General features: G+C 40.9%; 1 protein-coding gene across 3 annotated transcripts; it reads left to right on the top strand.

Moving 5' to 3' along the window:
• Positions 1–586: 586 nt before the first annotated feature.
• Positions 587–17,088, top strand: LOC139819069 (uncharacterized). 3 transcript variants are annotated; one of them, XM_071788221.1, is made up of 3 exons: positions 587–774; positions 2,230–4,534; positions 13,563–17,088. In XM_071788221.1, the coding sequence occupies exon 3, from the start codon at positions 13,639–13,641 to the stop codon at positions 16,978–16,980; it is 3,342 nt and encodes a 1,113-aa protein (XP_071644322.1). In that variant the 5' UTR covers positions 587–774; positions 2,230–4,534; positions 13,563–13,638; the 3' UTR covers positions 16,981–17,088. The 3 variants fall into 3 exon arrangements, with proteins under 3 accessions (XP_071644322.1, XP_071644320.1, XP_071644321.1); XM_071788219.1 differs by having other exon boundaries at positions 2,230–4,543; XM_071788220.1 differs by having other exon boundaries at positions 587–893; positions 2,230–4,543.
• The last annotated feature ends 1,404 nt before the right edge of the window (positions 17,089–18,492 follow it).

The raw sequence follows: 18,492 nt of genomic DNA, 5'->3' as shown, positions 1-18,492 counted from the left end.
CTCGTCGCGTCGTTAAAATAGCTGATTTCGAAGATTAAATTTTCAGCTGCATAAATCGGATGTAAACTGTGCGTTTAAATTATATTTCTAATTAACGATCGAGTTGTTAATTTAGTTTATCTCATAAAAGATCTCCGGTTTTCAGATATAGTTTAAATCTTGATTCACAAACTATAAAATAGTGTCTTATTATTTAAGATTTAAGATTAATTCATATGATCTTTACTAATGTGTGACCTTTCTGTAACTTATAAAGCACTAAAGTAAAGTAATAACTCTCTGTAACCTGTAAAGTAATTTTTATAAATTTGTGCACTGTTTCCAAACGCAAGAAATTAATATTCCAGAATTTACAGCGTTCAATACAATGTGTACTTTCGGATATTACTCATTTAAACTTTTGGAAAGCTCATTAAATTCCAGCATCAATGCAAAACTGTCGAATACAGTTCAAACATCCTTTTAGCCGTGTATTATTCACGAATCGATAATGGCATTTTCGCCATGAACCCTGCCTTATGCCGTCCCTGGTCGTTGTCCCTCGATCAAGATCCTGATCCATGCCGGCCAGTCTTGCCGCGCCAGCGCGATCGAGAGGATCGATGCTGCATAGTTCCAGCGCATCGGCGCTCCGATTCGAGAAATCGAGTACATAGTGATCCTCAATAGAATTAACCGAGATCAATAACGAAGTGGATTCATCAGTGATGCGTGTCTCCATTTGTGCAATTACTTGCCGGATGTGTCATGTGGATCCGCTGCGATCTGCCGGAGGTTAATAAATTCGCTACCGCGGCCGAATTAATTCGTTTTTCCCAAAGGAATCGAACCTCTCGGGCGATATTTTTTCATTTTTCCCATCGTACATCTCTACGCCAAGAATCTATCAAACGGTGCTTACAATTTCATTATCGCGCGCTGAATCATTTGGGTGTATTTTTGGAGCAGTGACGAAGTGTATATAAAGCTTTCTTGTCCGCGTCATTAATTCGAGATTAAATTAATGAGCGCCGATTAAGGGCTTCCTCTTCTTCTCGCGAGATCACGGCTCACATTGCTTTGAACGACGGCTTATTACGCTCGATTTAGATTCCAATTGACCGCGTAACTCGCACGTATCTGTACGATACTTCGTTAAATGTAACACTCGAATTCTTTCGACTTATCTCCGCGCAGAAGATAAACAGCCCGAAGTCAAACGAAGCAAAATCCGCTAATTACATGGGCTGATTCATACACAGTGCCCTGACAAGTGATTCATATAACTTCTTTCCGTTCGGCTACGAAATCTTTTCATAAATGTCAATCAAGTAATTTTTTATCTACACCATATATCGGGCTTTATCAATTCCGTAGATCATCTCGCATTAGAAAAAACAAATGCGACTCTCTGAAATAATTAATGGCATCAATAAAAATAGTTAAAAAACCGAGCGGACTCTCGAGATCTACGATATCTTCAATCCTTTAATTTTTTTCGATTAATCTCGCACAATGGCGAGAGAAGGGCGGAACGTTGAATGGCGCGCGGCGCTTTTTATTCGTCGTTCCGTTAATATGTTAATTCAATTTATCTCGCGGCATGCAACGCGCCCCATTCATCTCTGTCTATCGCTCGATGTTTACATCCGTGTTCATTTCCCTCAACATTCCCTCGTTCTTCCGCCGCGCGTTAGTTTTTTCCGCGGCTTTTCCCGCTCGCAAAATTGCATCCTCGCATACAGCAGCGCGGCTGTCATGCCTTTCCGACATCGTGACTTTTTCAGATCAGAACAATAATTATTATTCCTTCGATCTTGGGCCCCGGAATTGTGTTGGCGGTTAGCTTTCGAAAGTTTAAATATTTGGAATCTTATGAGCTTTCTCACGATTTATACAATGGATGTAATATGTGTTAGAATTGAATCGTCAGAGCACTCCTGCATTATCCCTGCAAATTATAATTCACGACAGATTCACGAATATTAAAGCAGATAAGTTCGAGCTCGCTGCTAGTTTCTTAAGGGTACTCTCTTCGAGCTTTCGTAATTCCCATGTTATTAACGTAAGTCGAAATTCCTCGCGAATTATGTCGAACTTTCTGTCTCAAAGTTTAACTAAACATGTCAACTTGCTTGTCCGGGAACTGTTAATAACATTAGTTACGTGCGTTCGTGGGTGTGCAAAATGATAAAATTATAAGCAATTATCGGAATAATAGAAGTTACAAAATTGAAATTCCCCCATCAGTTTCTATGGCATAGAGATCTACGTTCGACACAACAATTACTCCTTATTTATGGCGGCGGTGCAGTGTACGACTTAACATTGCACAAAGATACCGAGATCGCATTCTCTCCATCCTGATAATAGTGCATAATTTCACGTGATAGTGGTGGTACGAGATAGTGTGCTGGATCCTCTTTGAAGTGCTACACAAGGGGCTGCAATTACCGTCTCGCGATACGCGACGTCGCTGCCAGTCCGCCTCGCGCGGATCGCGGATGAAAGGATGCGATTAACGCGGCGATTCGCCGTTACGGGACTGTGAAATTCGCGGAACGACGTAGCCTAGTCGCGGCAGCAATTCCGTAACGTACTTCTTACGCGATATCGGAACGGCGCAAAAAAATAGAGAAGCTAGATCGATCGTCCGCCTCGCGAGCGTTCGTGAAATCGGCCACGGGACTATCACCGGCTGGTGTCACGAAGCAATCAGTGTACCGCGAAGTGTACCATCCCTCTAAATTGCGGTGTGCTTTCTCTTTCTCTCTCTTTCTCTCCGCACGATAACGGCACTCGGCTGCCCGCCGATACACCAGTCCGCAAAAAGCCTCGACGCAAACGTACAATTATGTCTGCAGTCTAATTGGAAACAATGCCATTGTGTACGATTGGAGAAAGTTTAGAAGTTTTAGAAGAGAACGTTACCGCAACAAACGTTATTGCGTAGTCACCGAATGCATCTTTGGACATTTTTTCTACCCATCAAATGGAACATCTTGAAATAACGCAACAGACGACGCTTGTTTCAGTCTCAATTATATGATCAGCGCGTAATGACAGTTTGAGCTGTAAGCGAAAAGGATCTCTACGCATCTGGGATTTATTTCACGTGTGGAATTTTTGAAAATTTACCAACACTCTCCTTCACAAACTCAGCGTTTCGCAACACATATCGGCGCCGAGTTTACTGCAATTCTCACGCGGACACGCGCTGCGAGAGGTACCGGTTCGGCTCCGCGGTACGATGTTACGTACCTTCTACGGTGAATTTCGCGGTACTTCAAATGGCAGTTTCCGCCGCAGAGTAATAGTTTCGCAGCTTGCCGCAGCCACGGATTGTTTCTGCTCCGCTGGCGCGGCGCGTTTCGCTAATTTGCTTCGATAATGCTCGCTGACAGAACTCGCTGTAAAACCGAAACTGGGTTCCTGAATTTAAGGCCGCGCGACAAATCGCAGCGGTAAACAACGTCCCTTGTTCATAGTTACAAGAGACTGACATTGTGCGATCGATATTGTAAAAGTGTATTCAAACATAACGCAATGCAATAGTAATTATTATTAGACTGCTTCTCGGTGTACTTGAGCGCACGCTTTGAAGAAATCGACAAAAGCCAATTTCCTGTCAAGATAATGACGATTTATCGGAAAAAAGCCATTGTATCTTTATTTTATGTTTCTGATTGCAGCGATTATTAATGAGTCATACACGAGTCTACACGTGTCGTATCTGAGGATCGATAATTAGCGCGAACGAAGTTACGCTAAAAAGTTATCGTCTCCGTTTACCGATCGCAATCTCCACATCGGCAACACGACGAAAACACCGAACCCGTACTTATTTCCCCGTTCCACGCTGCGTTGCGTGAGCAAACGAAGAGGCGAGGGCACATCTCTTCCACGAATCTCTTTTTCGGGAATTCGTCGGTCGCGCGTAAATCCAGCGTGCAATCCACGGTGGAGCAATAATCTGCGTCTTCGAGGAAACCGGAGCCGCGGGAAACCGTGCACGGCCGCGTATGAGGGTAACCGGCATCGACGTCGAAGGACACCGCGAGAAGTTATCCTTTGCGTGGCGAATCGCGTTACAACGCTCCGCGGGACCGGGGTCGGGAACGGGGCACCTTGGCGCGCTTCACGTCGGAAGAAATGCATCGAGCGCAGCTCCGAGAGGCGCGCTCGTGACTCGAAGAACTCGGATGCTGGTCGGACGGGAATTCAAGAAGTTCGTCGCGCGCGTCAAGGAGAATCCATACGGAGCGCGGCATGCGATAATGCGGCTCGACGTTGTGCAGCCGTCGGAGCGAATCCGCGACATGGTGCTGCGGCGAGCGGGAGAGGATTAGAGATTGCAAAATCGATGCAATTGACAATTGTACCGTCGATGTCGCGCGGCATTGACTGCCGGAGAGATGTTTCTCGGTTAATGCCGGCTGCCTGACACGGAATTGCACCGCGTCGATCACGCTGCGTGACCTGGAATCGTCCGCATACGCCGCAGCGGTCGTTTATTGAGGATAATAACGGCTCCTTCAACAGATATAGGAGATACGTAAGTAAGGTGCGTTCGTAAATAGTAAATGCGTACTTCTCACATATATATGAGATTGCCAGATTCCAAATTTCTTGTTCTATATATTCTTGCGTATTTTACATGTAAAAAGTTTTCTCTGAATACTGATTATTAATAATTTACTTTATAATTATCATATCTCTAATATATAATTTAGCTATTTAGCGCACATAAACATTCTTCTATCATCAGTTAATAATTTATTATTCAATACGTAAATTCTATTATTAATTTATTTCTACTTTTCATAAAAAAGTTCCTGAGTCATGCAGGGTTATTGTAGCCTGTATAGGGAAAATTCTATTCACTCTGTTCTGAGAAAATTGTAAAATAAACTGTATTTATATATACTTTTCGAAATACGAAGATAGATGTTTCGGATATTTATCCGGTATGTTTATTCTGGATACACCGAACGACTATACGGGTTTGGGGTTCAACGTACACACAACCTACTCAGTTGCATTAACTTTAGGGATAGAATCGGCTTTGTGGTTAGTAGTCAGGAACTGCGGAGGATTTGAAGAGGAGGAGGAAGAGAACATTTAATCGTCCCGTTAAGGAAAGTGCGATAGTGTGTAGGAGGTGTTTATTTCAGTAATCAAAGCTTACGCAAGCGATGATGTAACGGTGCAGTAATAGATTTTTTTCTCTAACAGTGTCACCTTGAGATTAGTCTCTTCATCCGAAAGCGTTATTTAATTTTGTATGAAATTATGAGAGCAAGCAATAATAATATTCTTTTATAATTGATGGGTAATGCAATATTAGCCAATAAACAAATAAATAAAAAATAATATAAAATAATAAACATAATAAAAATAATACACGTGATAAAAATAATGCAACTATCTCGCGATTCATTAAAAAAAATATACTGTTATTTAAATTAATTCGAATTATTTCATATATCCAATTTCTCTCTCCCTATATTTATGATATCCATTTTACCGTTCAAATATTCCGTATCACTGCGATATCGTATCATGTTGAAAATAAAAGCACGGTAGCTTCTGTTACAGTACAATAAAGATAGAGAAGTGGTAATTTTGCATTAATGAGTTAAATCCCTCGGAAGAGATAGCTGAGTGAACGTAACGATCGTGCTTGGAACAAATATACATGTATTTGCGCGCACGTGTGCGTATCCGTATTGTGCGATAAAAAGCGTATCACTCGCGTTGGACGATTCACGCGCTTCGCGCTATTATCAGCATGAATGAGTCTCGCAACACGAGTCCAACGTATTCGTTGCTATTAGTGTGCGTTATCTACGTGTGAATGCACTTGCTGCCGATCGTCCGTTAGCTTGAGGCGAGACAGAGAGAACGACGGAGGCGAGGAGCGGCCTATAACGAGCGTGTCCGGTTCCAAACCGAGTTCAAAGACATTCTTCCGATGCGAAGAATTAAACGTCATCTCGTTCTTGCATTTTAGTGCCTCGCTTTAGCTTTAGCGCACCGATGCATTCTGTCGATGCCCGATGCACTTGTGATTTGTGCTAGGGGACGATAATAATTCCTTACATTGTTTGCAAAATTGTATTTTTGTGCATCACTTATTTACTGAAAATTAAAAGTTAAAGTAATTTAATAGAAAAATTTGGCATATATATATATATATATATGTTTATTTATAAATTATATCATTTAATATTCTAGATAATTAGCCATCTTTCATTATGTTAAATAATTAAAATAATTCAATAGTTCTGTCGGTACACGGTAATCAAAAAGAATTTGTCGCTTGAAAAGAAACTCAACGTAAAAAATAAAAAAAAAATAAAGGCGGAGGCACTATAAACTCCATTTTCACACGTGGTAATAACGAGCAAACGTAAATTAACCGTGTGTAGAAAAAAAAGCAAGGTGTTTAGCTTTCCAGTGCGGCTCGTGACATTTGTTTGTCGTATGGTTTGTTTGTCGAAAAAGTGAGTCTCTTCTGGCACATCTCGTATGTCGCGGGGATAGGAGAAAAAATAACAGAGAGAGGGAGAGGGAGGGAGGGAGGGAGGGAGGGAGGGAGAGAGAGAGAGAGAGAGAGAGAGAGAGAGAGAGAGAGAGAGAGAGAGAGAGAGAGAGAGAGAGAGAGAGAGAGTATGGCGAGAACAAAAGAATGGGAGGAAGAAGGGAGGAACTGGGTTTCAGAGGGGTCGCATATGCAACCCAGAGCGAAGCGACCTACGCGGAGAATGTTAAGATGAGCAAAAAGGTTGCAAAGTAGGTACTTCTCGGAGCCGCCCGCGTCGTAAGACAACTCTGTCTGAAATCAGAACTTTTAAAGCTTATGAAGCGCGTATACAATATATGTATTACCATAAAATAATAATAATCCTAATATAATAATTGTAAGAGGATGAGCGTGGCCTAATAGACAGCGCACTGGTCTATTGAGCCAAAGGTCTCGGGTTCGATTCCCGGTAGAGCTAGAAAAATTTTATTCGCTCGTTCTCCTCTCGGAAGGCAATGGCAAACCACCGAGAGTATGTTTTGCCACGAAAACTTCTCTAAAAATTGCCGTTCGAAATCGGCGTTAAACTGTAAGTTCAATATACAATGTGTATAATCCACGTGCGCAACACATGTATATGAAGAGAAGTCACCACGCTCGGGCACGAGTAATAGGACTGAGTATTAATAATTGTAATACCATAACATATAAGCGTATAATTTTCCTAATATTTTATGTTAGTTCTTATCTAATATACAACCATAAAAATTATTTTATTTTCTAATAATTGTTACTGTATTTTTTTTATATAAACAATACTTTTAGAATTTTAAAATAAATTTTTTTAAACCACAAAAATTGTGTTGATTTATTTAAACTAAACTTCTACATTATGGACATTATTATTATGTTTATCTGTGTATGGAAAAATTATGAAATTGTGTATTCTTTCATGAGTAAATACGGCGAGTCCTTCGAAAAACTTTTGAGTGCGTAGACCCCACGTAGTTGCGTTCGGGTTATCCACCCTGAAGGCAAATCTGTCAAAGACGTGAATAGCCCAACGGTTTAGAAGAAAGGAAGAGGCGAGAGAGGATTGTGAAAGAGGGCCGCGCGGTTTCAGAGACCATTCGCCGGAAGGGACCGGTATACACTACCTAGAAGAATGGTTAGCAAAGACGCTAGTGGTCGGACAAAATCGATATATCGTTGTCGAAGAAATTATATCTAGAAGAAAGAAGCATGTAAGGTAGCTCGCGCGTCTCTTGAGGAACTAAGAATCATCCAACGATATGATCTTGATAAGATTCTCAGCATCTGATTTTTGAGTCTGGTAGAAAATTTGCGATTTCCAACTTGATACTACTTTAGTACAAATTTTGTCACGTTAAAAATATGCAAACAAACTTCACAAGAAATACGTTAAGTTGTAGGCTAAGAGATACAATGAACTTTACAGTTGAGCGAACTTGCAAAGCTATTTTCACACAAATTTCTATTTTTGAATCGCAGCTAAAGATAGACGGTGGACTTTCTCTCTCTCATTATCTTTAGAAAATTGCGTGGGAAACTCAAACTGAAGCAGTCTCGAGCTTGATTTATTTCGTTGCCTAAGGCGCGTCTCGTATTATTTAATTCGAAAATAATAATCGTACCTAATGTTGACATGCGCGATGTTAAAATCGAATATCGGCGAACGCCTCGGGGGATACGAAACGCGCGCTGCATAACAACTAAGTAATAGTAATACGAACGGCAGACACACAACGAATGGCGAATCTGAATTATGAGCGATACGAGATACGCGATTGGAAATCGCCGCGCGACAAGTAGTCGTCGGAATGACAAACGAATGGCGGCGAAGTCGAGTCGAGTCGAGTCCAAGGCGAAGGTCTTCCCGCGCGGCTTCAAAAAGTCTCGGCCTGACCGCGCGGCACTATATCGACCAGATAATAGAGGGTCATTAATCTTCCTAAAGGATCGGTGCTCACCTACATATCGCCAGATAATGTTGCTGCTCGACGGCGCTTAATCACGTACGCATACACGCGCGCGCGTATATGCTAAACGCACGTAGTGCCCGATCCTCGATAAGATTGCTCTGTCGTGCGCGCTACGAGACGTGCGGTACGTTTTATTACGGCGCTACCGCAGGAAACGACCGTGTCTTCCGGCCTCTACACGAGAAGTATCGTCGGTTGAACGAAGTAATTGACAAAACACCCGCGATTACGATTGAGTACCCTGAAAGCTGATTTCCGCGCATGTAAGTGTCACCGTCCGTACTAAAATGATTATTCCTTCTATGTTTGTTGTATTAAACCTTATTTTAAAATAAAATAAAATAAAACATAGATCAATAGTTAGAATATCAATATTTAAATAAAAGAACTATAAAATTTCGTCAGAGTATTTAGTTTCTTTTACATTAATAAGTAAATTAGTTTCTCTTACATTACAATAATTTAATTATTTGTTTCGCGCGTCAGTAAATTCCGGCATGTTGGTAAAGCGCTCGATTAAATTGCAACAACTTGTCATGCTTGAGCGAATAATTTTCTCATTTTATCTTAATTTTGGTGTTTTCAGAATAAATTTCGTAGAAAATACAACACGAAAATGTATTTCGTTTACATGGACGTTCAATATATTTTATTACAACGATACTTATACTTAGTAATGTTGGTTTTCACTGTTTTCGATTTTTGGTCGTTATGCTCTTCCTATAATTAACATCATGAGAATTGAGAATATTCAAAACTTTCAAAATAGAAAATATTTCTCGGTAATATATCCTCCCAATAATGATCATAACATACAATTGATTAATCAAAAACAAATTTCTATCAACTAAAAGAAGATACATTTTTAATCTATAAGTATACTGAGATTAATGGTAGGAAAATTTATACGTATTTTTGCACCTCTGTCTTGTGCATGTTATTTATTACTTTCAAAAGAGAACATTTAATAAAATTTACATTACAGGCAAGATAAAGTTTTGATATTTTGTATTAAACCTTTTAATTCTGCTGCATATTTTTCACTACCTATAACAATATCGTAAAACTGAAATTTTATGTTTTAGTTAGCTTACAATTAGTCTCACCAAATTAGAAGAAATTCGATGTAACGGTAATGCCAGCGTGAATAATCCGGATGATCTGTAAGTCAACCTTAGATGGGAAGAGATCAAAGATCTCGTCACCCGATTAATTGAAAGGTTAAAAGGTTTAAATAGCGTGCATAGTACCTCACGCTCGGCTAACGAGTCAGTTCCCGATGTACGTATTCGCTTTTCGCGATCGTAGGTCGATTACCATCCCTGGTTTTTACGCAATCGTGCCATGGTCGTTAAGCCCACGCGATCATTTTTGCATTCCATTGTCGTCTCTACCGGCGATTCTAACACGCCGCAATTCATTCGGGAATGTCAATCGATGAATTATGTATATCCGCGGCACCGATTTGTCGCTGACATCTTGCGGTTCTTTATAGAGTTTAAGAATTGCGTTTTATGAAAATTGTGAGAGCAAATCTGCCAGAGGTGTTTTGCGAAACAGAATTTTCTCAGGCTATAACTGTCTCCGCATAATGTGCATAATATATTACGAATGTTGTTATTGTACCGCAAAACAAAAAAATGTATAATGATGCATTATGTATGCGCACATTATGTTAATATATATCATATAATATATATAATAAATAAATTATCATATTTACACGTATACTTACATTTAAAATAATTCAAATTTCAGTCTAACAATAACTGTAGACGGAAGCTTATCTGTCACGAGATATGCCCTGCTAGAAAAAGTTACATATGATATCTTGCTTCTGATGCCCGCGTATTCCCAACTGCTGCAAGTCGCAGAGAATAGCATTGCGCGACAGTAAATACTGAGGGCTCGCTAACGAGACAAAATTATGAGCTGAATCGCGACGAGGGCCTACGGACGATAAATCGCGATAATCACCGTAGATCGTATAGTCACCTTCGTGCATCGCGTGTTAGTGCGCGCGCGTAGAGGATTCGGGTCAGTGCATTCGCGGAAACACCTGAATTTTCCAGTACCGTTAATTACGTTAGCCAACACACCCATGGCTCGCGTTCCTGGGGGTACATACGGTAAACATTTTTATCGGGAAAACTGATATTCCCCAGAGCACAATCTTTACTCTCATTTGCATATTACGCAATGACATAATTAAAGCTTTTTAATAAAAACATTTTTGAGAGAGAAATTTATTCTGATAAATCTTTTTCTGTCGCGCTGCTTTGATTATCTGCGCTTCTGTTTTTTTTTTTACTTTATTTTTATAGCCTTCGTTCTCTCTCGTTGCATATTTCATGCAACATGAAAAATAAATCTATTGTAATATTTTTCGAAGAGCGATACGAATTTGATAAAGTTACAGAGAAATCCTTTTTTACGTGAAAAACTTTTAGCACGTGCAAATGCAAACAAATTCAATTAGGATTAAATTAATCAAATCATTTTGGCCAAACGCATGAAGACGTACGATTCTGCTGATTTTAAGGTCAATTTAACGCCGACGTCACCCATATGCCACACATGATTCACGCATGTTTCGTTACGACGCGGTGGGTTACATTAAACGTTATCCGCGATCTAAAAGTAGCATTCCAGCCAGGGGGTTTCAAAGCGTGTGGTTGTGTAGGAATCATTAGAGCGCCAGAAGAGCTCACGGTAGTACAGCAGCGAAGCCGGGACAGTTTAATTCAATTTACGCCGCTCCCGCACGCGCGGTCTTACTGCCTCATGTGAATTGCATCTATCCTCCCCGTGAGGTTTGACGATGTTCGTGATCCCGAGCGATTGTCGTTTAATATTTATTCTACGCGTTCGCCGATTTTAACGCATTGTTGAATTATATCGATCTATCAATGCACCGATGGCTATCGCGCAACGGATTGTAATTAAATGAAATAAAATCCACCTCCCTTTTTACACGTTCGCGAATATTATCCGATTACATAGCTGCCCCATACCCTTATCGCGCATCGTTTTATGAATATTTATCGCCAGGTCGACCTTTATTTTTGTCGGGCGATACATTGTCGCTGAAAACCGATTGTTTACCAAAAATACGCAATTTGCAATTGATCCGGTTGTTGTTTTCCGATAAGCAGTACGATTTCTCGTATTTTTATTCGCTCCATTAGTTACGATTTTATTCGATTTGCATTCGAGATTCTCTCACGTCGCTATGCATTTAATAACCCATTATCTGTGAGCCAGGTTTTCGCAAATTAAAATTAAATCTTGTAAATTATACAAATTTACATTATCGACATGCGTTAACGCGATCTCATTTAAAAAAGAAGTAAATCGTTGGTGGTCAAACTAAAAACGCATTTATGAAGAGTATAAATATTACTTTTGGAAATTTGTTTATACTTCACGAAGAATATGTAAAGCGGAAATCATGTAAAATTTGGATTTTTACTTCTTTCATAAAAAATTTATCTAAATTAATTAGCGCGAAACTAATCTATTTTAATTATTTCCTTTGTATATTTATATAAAAATTAAGATAAAAATCGCCTTAATCGATCTAGAGAAGATATTAATATATAGATACCTATAGCTAAGCAACTTTGGTGGATCATCATATTTTATAAATTCAATTTTACATGAAATACAAGCTACAAGCTTTAAATGAATATTTATATATTTTAACCAAGAAAGTATTACTTTCATTACTTACAAGTTTCTCAGCATCGATAATATTTTCCTAATAATTCACAGGGCGCTATAAACTTGCAAACTCACTTTACGAAGAAATAATGCTGTTTCGCATTACCCCAGTCTCTATGGGCATATTAAATTCCGTTAATCTCTCGAGTTTCTTAAAGATTCCATGCACGATTTCCTCAGAGCGAGCACATTATAATATTTAATGTCCTCGAGCCCAGGAACCGAATTAATTCAAACCGGATACCGGTCAGCTACCGGAAATTCTACGAACGATAGAACGTGCCTCCAATGTCAGTAAATGACGGTGGCGTCGGATCGGCGCAATCGTTGTGGAAGCGCGCCTTCTGCTATTTATCGCCGATCGGCGAGATTTCCAGTACGTGGTCGAGTTCGAAATAGCGAATTTTGCCGAGGAGAATTTTAATCCTAAACTTAACACTGTACCTCGTAAGATAACTCTGATTCTCGTATAGCCTAGACTCGTATTTTTTTCCATTTGCGGAATTAAGTGTTGTTAACTTGGTTGTTAAAGTGTTCTCAAGCTTTACGAAAATTATATTTACCGGGCCTTTTCCAATCTATTATTATGATCTCGTATCTTTGTCAATTCACTGGAAAAACGATAGTCTGTGCTGGCCTTTGCAAATTAGTTAAAATGGCGCATAATGTGCATGTGGAGTTCAAGCGGAAACGTAGCCGCGGCGGTATCATTTAGCGGAGCACGCACGTAAATTTCGTGCAGGTTGAAAAATTAATGAGGAGAACCGCGTTCTTCGTCGGTCGTTTCTACGAGTTTGAGACTTTATTACGTTGGATTTGTGGGAATAGTTCCTGCATATAAACCGTTCCTAGTGGATAATTTTTGGTACTCGCAAGCAATCGCAGGAGCAGTTTCTAAAATTTAACACGAAGTTAATTCCGTTATCAGGACTGATAAATTAGTCGACTAAATAGTCGTTAAATTAGTCGACAAATTGCACTAGTTCCTCTCCACTCTTAGTGTCTAAATTTCTGAAATAATCGTGCATCTCTGAACAGTGATGCATTTTTTTCATAAACATCATAATTGCCTATTAAAAATATATATAATTTTTCATTAACTAATTATTTGAATAATTATTTCGAAATAAATCGATATTCTATGTTGCTATAGGAAAAAATATTTAACGTTTTGAAAAATTATCTCACGCAGAATATTTTTACACTTTTTTTTTCATAATTTCGAGAAATTCTATCAAACTCAAATTTAATAAAACAATCTTTCGTTATTTCTTCATTTTTCTCAATCATCTTTTTGCCACAATTTTTATATTTAAATATTTTTATTTCAGGATCTCTTCGTGTCACCAGTACCCCTTCCTACTCTCTTCGAGGAGACACGACTAAAATGCCGTTTTGCGATAAAAGATGAACGATGAAATAATCTCGAAGTCCAATGTCGGCAGCAACATTCCTTTCGCCGACGAGGATGCGATCAACGTGGACGGCGGCGTCTCTCGTCTGGTCACTTCATGGATCACGTCGAAGAGGTTGACGAACGCCGAGGAGGACACGTGTTCGAGGAACGTGCAGAACTTCACGACCTTCCGGGCTTCCGGTTTACCGGCGATTGCGAGGCGGGACTTGCCGACGTCTGACGACGGCAAGATGCTCAATCATCGGCGGGAGTCGTCTCAGCAACGTTACGCGCGTCAGTCGTCCGCTCCGAGGACAGACCAAAGCGAAGAGATCGAAGGCATTTCGTCGCGCTTCGAGAATGCGGTGATAAAATACCAGAAGTCGAAGCCACGTCCCAAGCGACAGATCAGCAGAGAACGCCAGCAACAGCAGCAACAGAGCAATTGCTCGAGCAGCGACGAGAGCGTCGCGAGAAACAAGTCGAAGAGCACCAGCTCGATCGACACGCAGTCGGTGAACAATATTTTGGACGAGTACGAGGATCTGGACTATCGGAGATCGTCGGATCTCAGTGACGTCGGTAATATCAGCGTGACAAATTTCGAGGCGATAATGATGGATCAACAGAAACGGCAGCAGGTAAAGTCGAAGCAGATTAAGTCATTGTCCGGCGCAAAAATTCAGCCTAAATCTATTCCGACGAGGGAAAAGATTCAGCCGGTGCTAAAGGTGAATCAGCAGACCCAAGTGAGACAGCGTTCGCGGGACAGACAGAGAGACTCTAACAAAGGACACCAGCAAGATACCTGTTGTGTTTCGCCACCGGTTACAATGGACGAGATAGAGAGCGGTCGCTCGAAAATGCCTGAGATCTTGCTGCGCAAAGGAGAGGTCCAGAAAAGGGTAGACGAATGGTTAAATCAAGCGCACAGTCAAAACTTTCCGGTAACTCCACGTGAAAAACCATTGACGAGGTCCAATAGCAGCGCCGAGCAGAAGAGCCAGCGAAGGTACCGTGGTCAGGATTCACGGTCTCGATCATCCATCGACGAGGCGAGGGACAGATTGAACGGAGGAACCTCGTCGAGTTACGACGATCTGACTCGTGTGAATCGAAGATTAGAGCGTAGCAGGCCGGAGAAGGTGAACGTCGGTGTGAACACTAGTAGAGGCACGTATAAGGAATACTTGGCGGTGAGAAGTAAACAGCAGGATTATGGCTTCAACGCTCAGTTGTGTGCCGCGTCGTTAAGATCCGGAGATTCTAACCCGGCCTCCAGGATACCTCAGAGAGGACTTCTAGGTTCGAGCTTCAAGTCCAGACGTGTCGAAGCGGATCTCGAAGAGAAAACTACCGCCGCGAGTAGGATTATGAATTTGTCAAAGGCGATGAGCGAGTCTGATCACGGTAGGACGACCGTTAACAGTAATTCAAAGATGATCGAGGTGTCTACTGGTACGACGACGACGACGACGACGTCAATTATTTCCTGCAGAAGGCCGTCACTGAAGCGTTCTGGAAACGGCGTGGATGAAAACTGTGCGGCGGCGACGGCGGCGCACTCGCTTGTTAAGGAGGAGATGGACCCGTCGTGCGAGCCAGGCTCCTCGAAGGGCCTATCGTTGCCCGGAGGCAGTCTTAGTGACCAAGGCGAGCCGATCTCACCAAATAAGGACGGAGAAAGTAGGCGGCCGTCTGCTACGGCGAGCGGGCCGACGCTGCGACTCGCCGCCGCCGATAAAACGGTTGAGGCGGTCTGTAAATCGACGGAAGTGTCGACAAGATGTGCCGCAAACTATTCGCGAGGTAGCTCGTCGAGGATCGCTTCGTCGGCGGAATCTGACCGGGTCGTCGCGATCGAATCGCCGCGACGCCGACTTCAGTTTTGCAGCGACATCCGAAGGGAGCTTAGATCAATCGATCAATCACGACAGGAGCAACCGATTTATGGCTCGGCTGTTAGCGCTCGTGTGCGGGCTCTTCAAGGTCAGGTGGAGTCGCGCACTCCGAGATCCAGGTGTCACCAAGTCGCAGGGGCGTCGATGGAAGTCAGAAGGCCCGCGGCCTTGCCGCGCAAGGATCTCGGTGTGTCTCCCTCGCGAGACGCTGGATCGCAGGATCGAACGAGGATGTCGATTGGCATACCTTCGTCGAGCTTCAAGCCAAACAATCGAGCTTACACCGCGATCAGTGATTCGCAGCAACAACCGAATGAGCAGAATGCCACAAGATCCAAGATTGCTGTCTGTGAAAATGTTCCGTCCATTAGAGTTATGCGTTACGCCTCTCCCGATCACGTGGAAAAAATTTACGAACGTAGCTTGCAACCGCAGGTGATCCACACAGATAATCTCGAATCAATTCTTCGACCTTCCCTGCAAGCGTCGCCTTACGGTGAGAAGGTCGGCGTTTCTAAACTGGATCGAGAGTCAACTGTCAAGGAAACGTCGTCGACGTTCGAGGACGAGACGTTCGACAAGATTGGCAAGTCGCGACACGAACATCTCGAGACTATCGAGGAGGACGATCGGAAGAGCGAAGGCTCGGTCTGTAGGTATCCGGAGATCGGGTTGAAACAGTGTCTGAAGGTGCAGAAGAGTCTGCCGAATGGCAGGTCGAAAGAATCGGCGGACAAGCGGGACAAGAGGAAAGACAATCCGATTTATGTTCAGTGGAATCAACAGCAGCCGGTTGTTCTTAATGAGCCCGCGAAAACTTTCGCCACTTTTCAATCGGCGTCCTCTTGTCAGAGTAACGTTAAATCGAGTATCAGGTCTCGATCTCCGGAGATAAAAGAATCCCGAGGTCATCAAGAGATTAGACAAGATCCAGACGAGTCGACGACAATCCTTCAAGATCTCGTGGGTTACGAGGACGCGTCGCGAGAGGATCAGGACCAACTAACGATCCATTCGCGGGAGAACAGCAATTTGTCGACCGCTACAATTCCTGTGGATGAACTGGAGAGTCAGACAGGCTCGAGATTGAAGACTGAGATTGAAGATCCTTCTCGAAATAAACTTCAGTTCGGTGAAAAGTTACAAGACCGCGTAGTTGAAGAGAACGCGGTAAAGAACGCCGACGAACGTGGTGCGGTGGTCAACGAAATTCTCGTTAAGAACCTGCAGTTCGAGCAGGATCTGCCGGAAAATCCGGTCGAGCAAACGAGATCGGATCACGTGATACAGCAGGTGAATTTTCACAATATTTTGTGCGACGATTACGAAAATGAGAAGTTGAAGAACAAGAAGATGTATATGACGAAGGAAGAAATGGAACACCGGAGGCTAATAGACATGCTGAAGAGAGGGAACTTCGAGACGCTGAAAACGGTGAGTGATACTTTATAATTTTTTATATTAAGCTAATAAATTACGAGAGTTTAATTATCTTCGTTACAAAGAAAAAATATGAATATATATAATACAAATTATGTGAGTAGTATAGTCTTTAATAAACCGTCAACAAAATAAATTGCTAAATTATACGATTAGTGAGTCATTTATCAATACATTATCAGCATCAATAATGAAGACAACATGCTGTAGATTAATAAATTTCCAGCCTTTAAGGAAATTTAATTATAATCAGATGTTCTACTAATATTCTTCTCCTTTCTTTAGTACTGAAACATATTTTATTTAAATAGAAATGCCTACAAAATATTTAAAGAAATATAACATTGTATTAAACTATGCATTGTATAAAGCATAATTTTTAAAAGTATTTTTTGTCAATGCATGTATATATGTGTGTTGTATATATACATATATAATATAATACCATTTATTAAATACCTTAAAATGATTGATAGAATTTTAAAAGTTTATTACTTAATTAACAATATGATCTCTTATATCGTCTTGTAATCGACTTAAAAGAAATTAACTGCATCGTATGACTGACACTTAGGTATCTAAAGAGATTCACACATTAGTCGGGAAAAAATGAGATTGTCCGCGATCTCGATTTCGACAATCGGTGAATCGACATACGATGCACAGTTTGGTATCGTATCGTATCGTATCGATTGTTTTTGCCGCCACAAACTATCTCGTTTTAATCGCGATAAAACTTGCCGACAAGATCTGCCTGACAGTAACCCAATAATTACACATGCGCTGCTACACGATAGTAGCGTGCGACGAATCCGCGGCTCTTTCGGTAATTACAAGCTTAACGAATAATCGATGTTGTTCGTTTCGTTCGGCTCTTTATTCCGATCTGGTAACAAATACACCAAATTGCCATTAACAAAAACCCCAATGTTGTTTACGTATCACCGCGTTGTCAATGAATGATCAATTATTTAACAATGCGAATTTTAACTTCCTGAATTGCGGCAAACGCGAACGGAATTAATCGAGCTAATTATGACATAATATAATGGAATAAATAGGGAATTATAATATCGTATAGAATCAAAACCAATAATCATTACAAAATTGTTGAAAAACAATAATTGATCGTTTATAGTCACAACGCTATTATATCCCTAAAAATAATTATTTCTAATTATTTCTAATTATCTTTAAGATTAATTGATCCTGAATATAATCATATAAGTGCACATAAAAATAAAATATTAAACTAAATAATATACACCAAAAATTCTGAAAATAAATATTCTTTAGTATAATCAAATGACACTTGATTCCAATCTAATCTTATCGCGTTTCACAATTTATTTCAGCTCGTTTAATTATTCTCTTTATTCGTAGGCACTATTTATCGAAGTTATTATTCATTTATATGTATAAGCAGTTTATATAGAGAAAAAGCAATTTTGTATCGCATTTTACATCAAGCTACCTATGTTTACGTAAGTTGTGCATAAAAAATGCATCGCTAATAAGGTTGAG

The sequence above is a fragment of the Temnothorax longispinosus genome, chromosome 9, assembly GCF_030848805.1.
Source record: "Temnothorax longispinosus isolate EJ_2023e chromosome 9, Tlon_JGU_v1, whole genome shotgun sequence".
NCBI classification, from domain to species: Eukaryota; Metazoa; Arthropoda; class Insecta; order Hymenoptera; family Formicidae; genus Temnothorax; species Temnothorax longispinosus.
This window is presented reverse-complemented; position numbering and strand designations above follow the sequence as displayed.

Coding starts and splice junctions, on each gene's coding strand:
- LOC139819069 (XM_071788221.1), top strand. CDS start 13,639: ATGAACGATGAAATAATCTCGAAGTCCAATGTCGGCAGCAACATTCCT.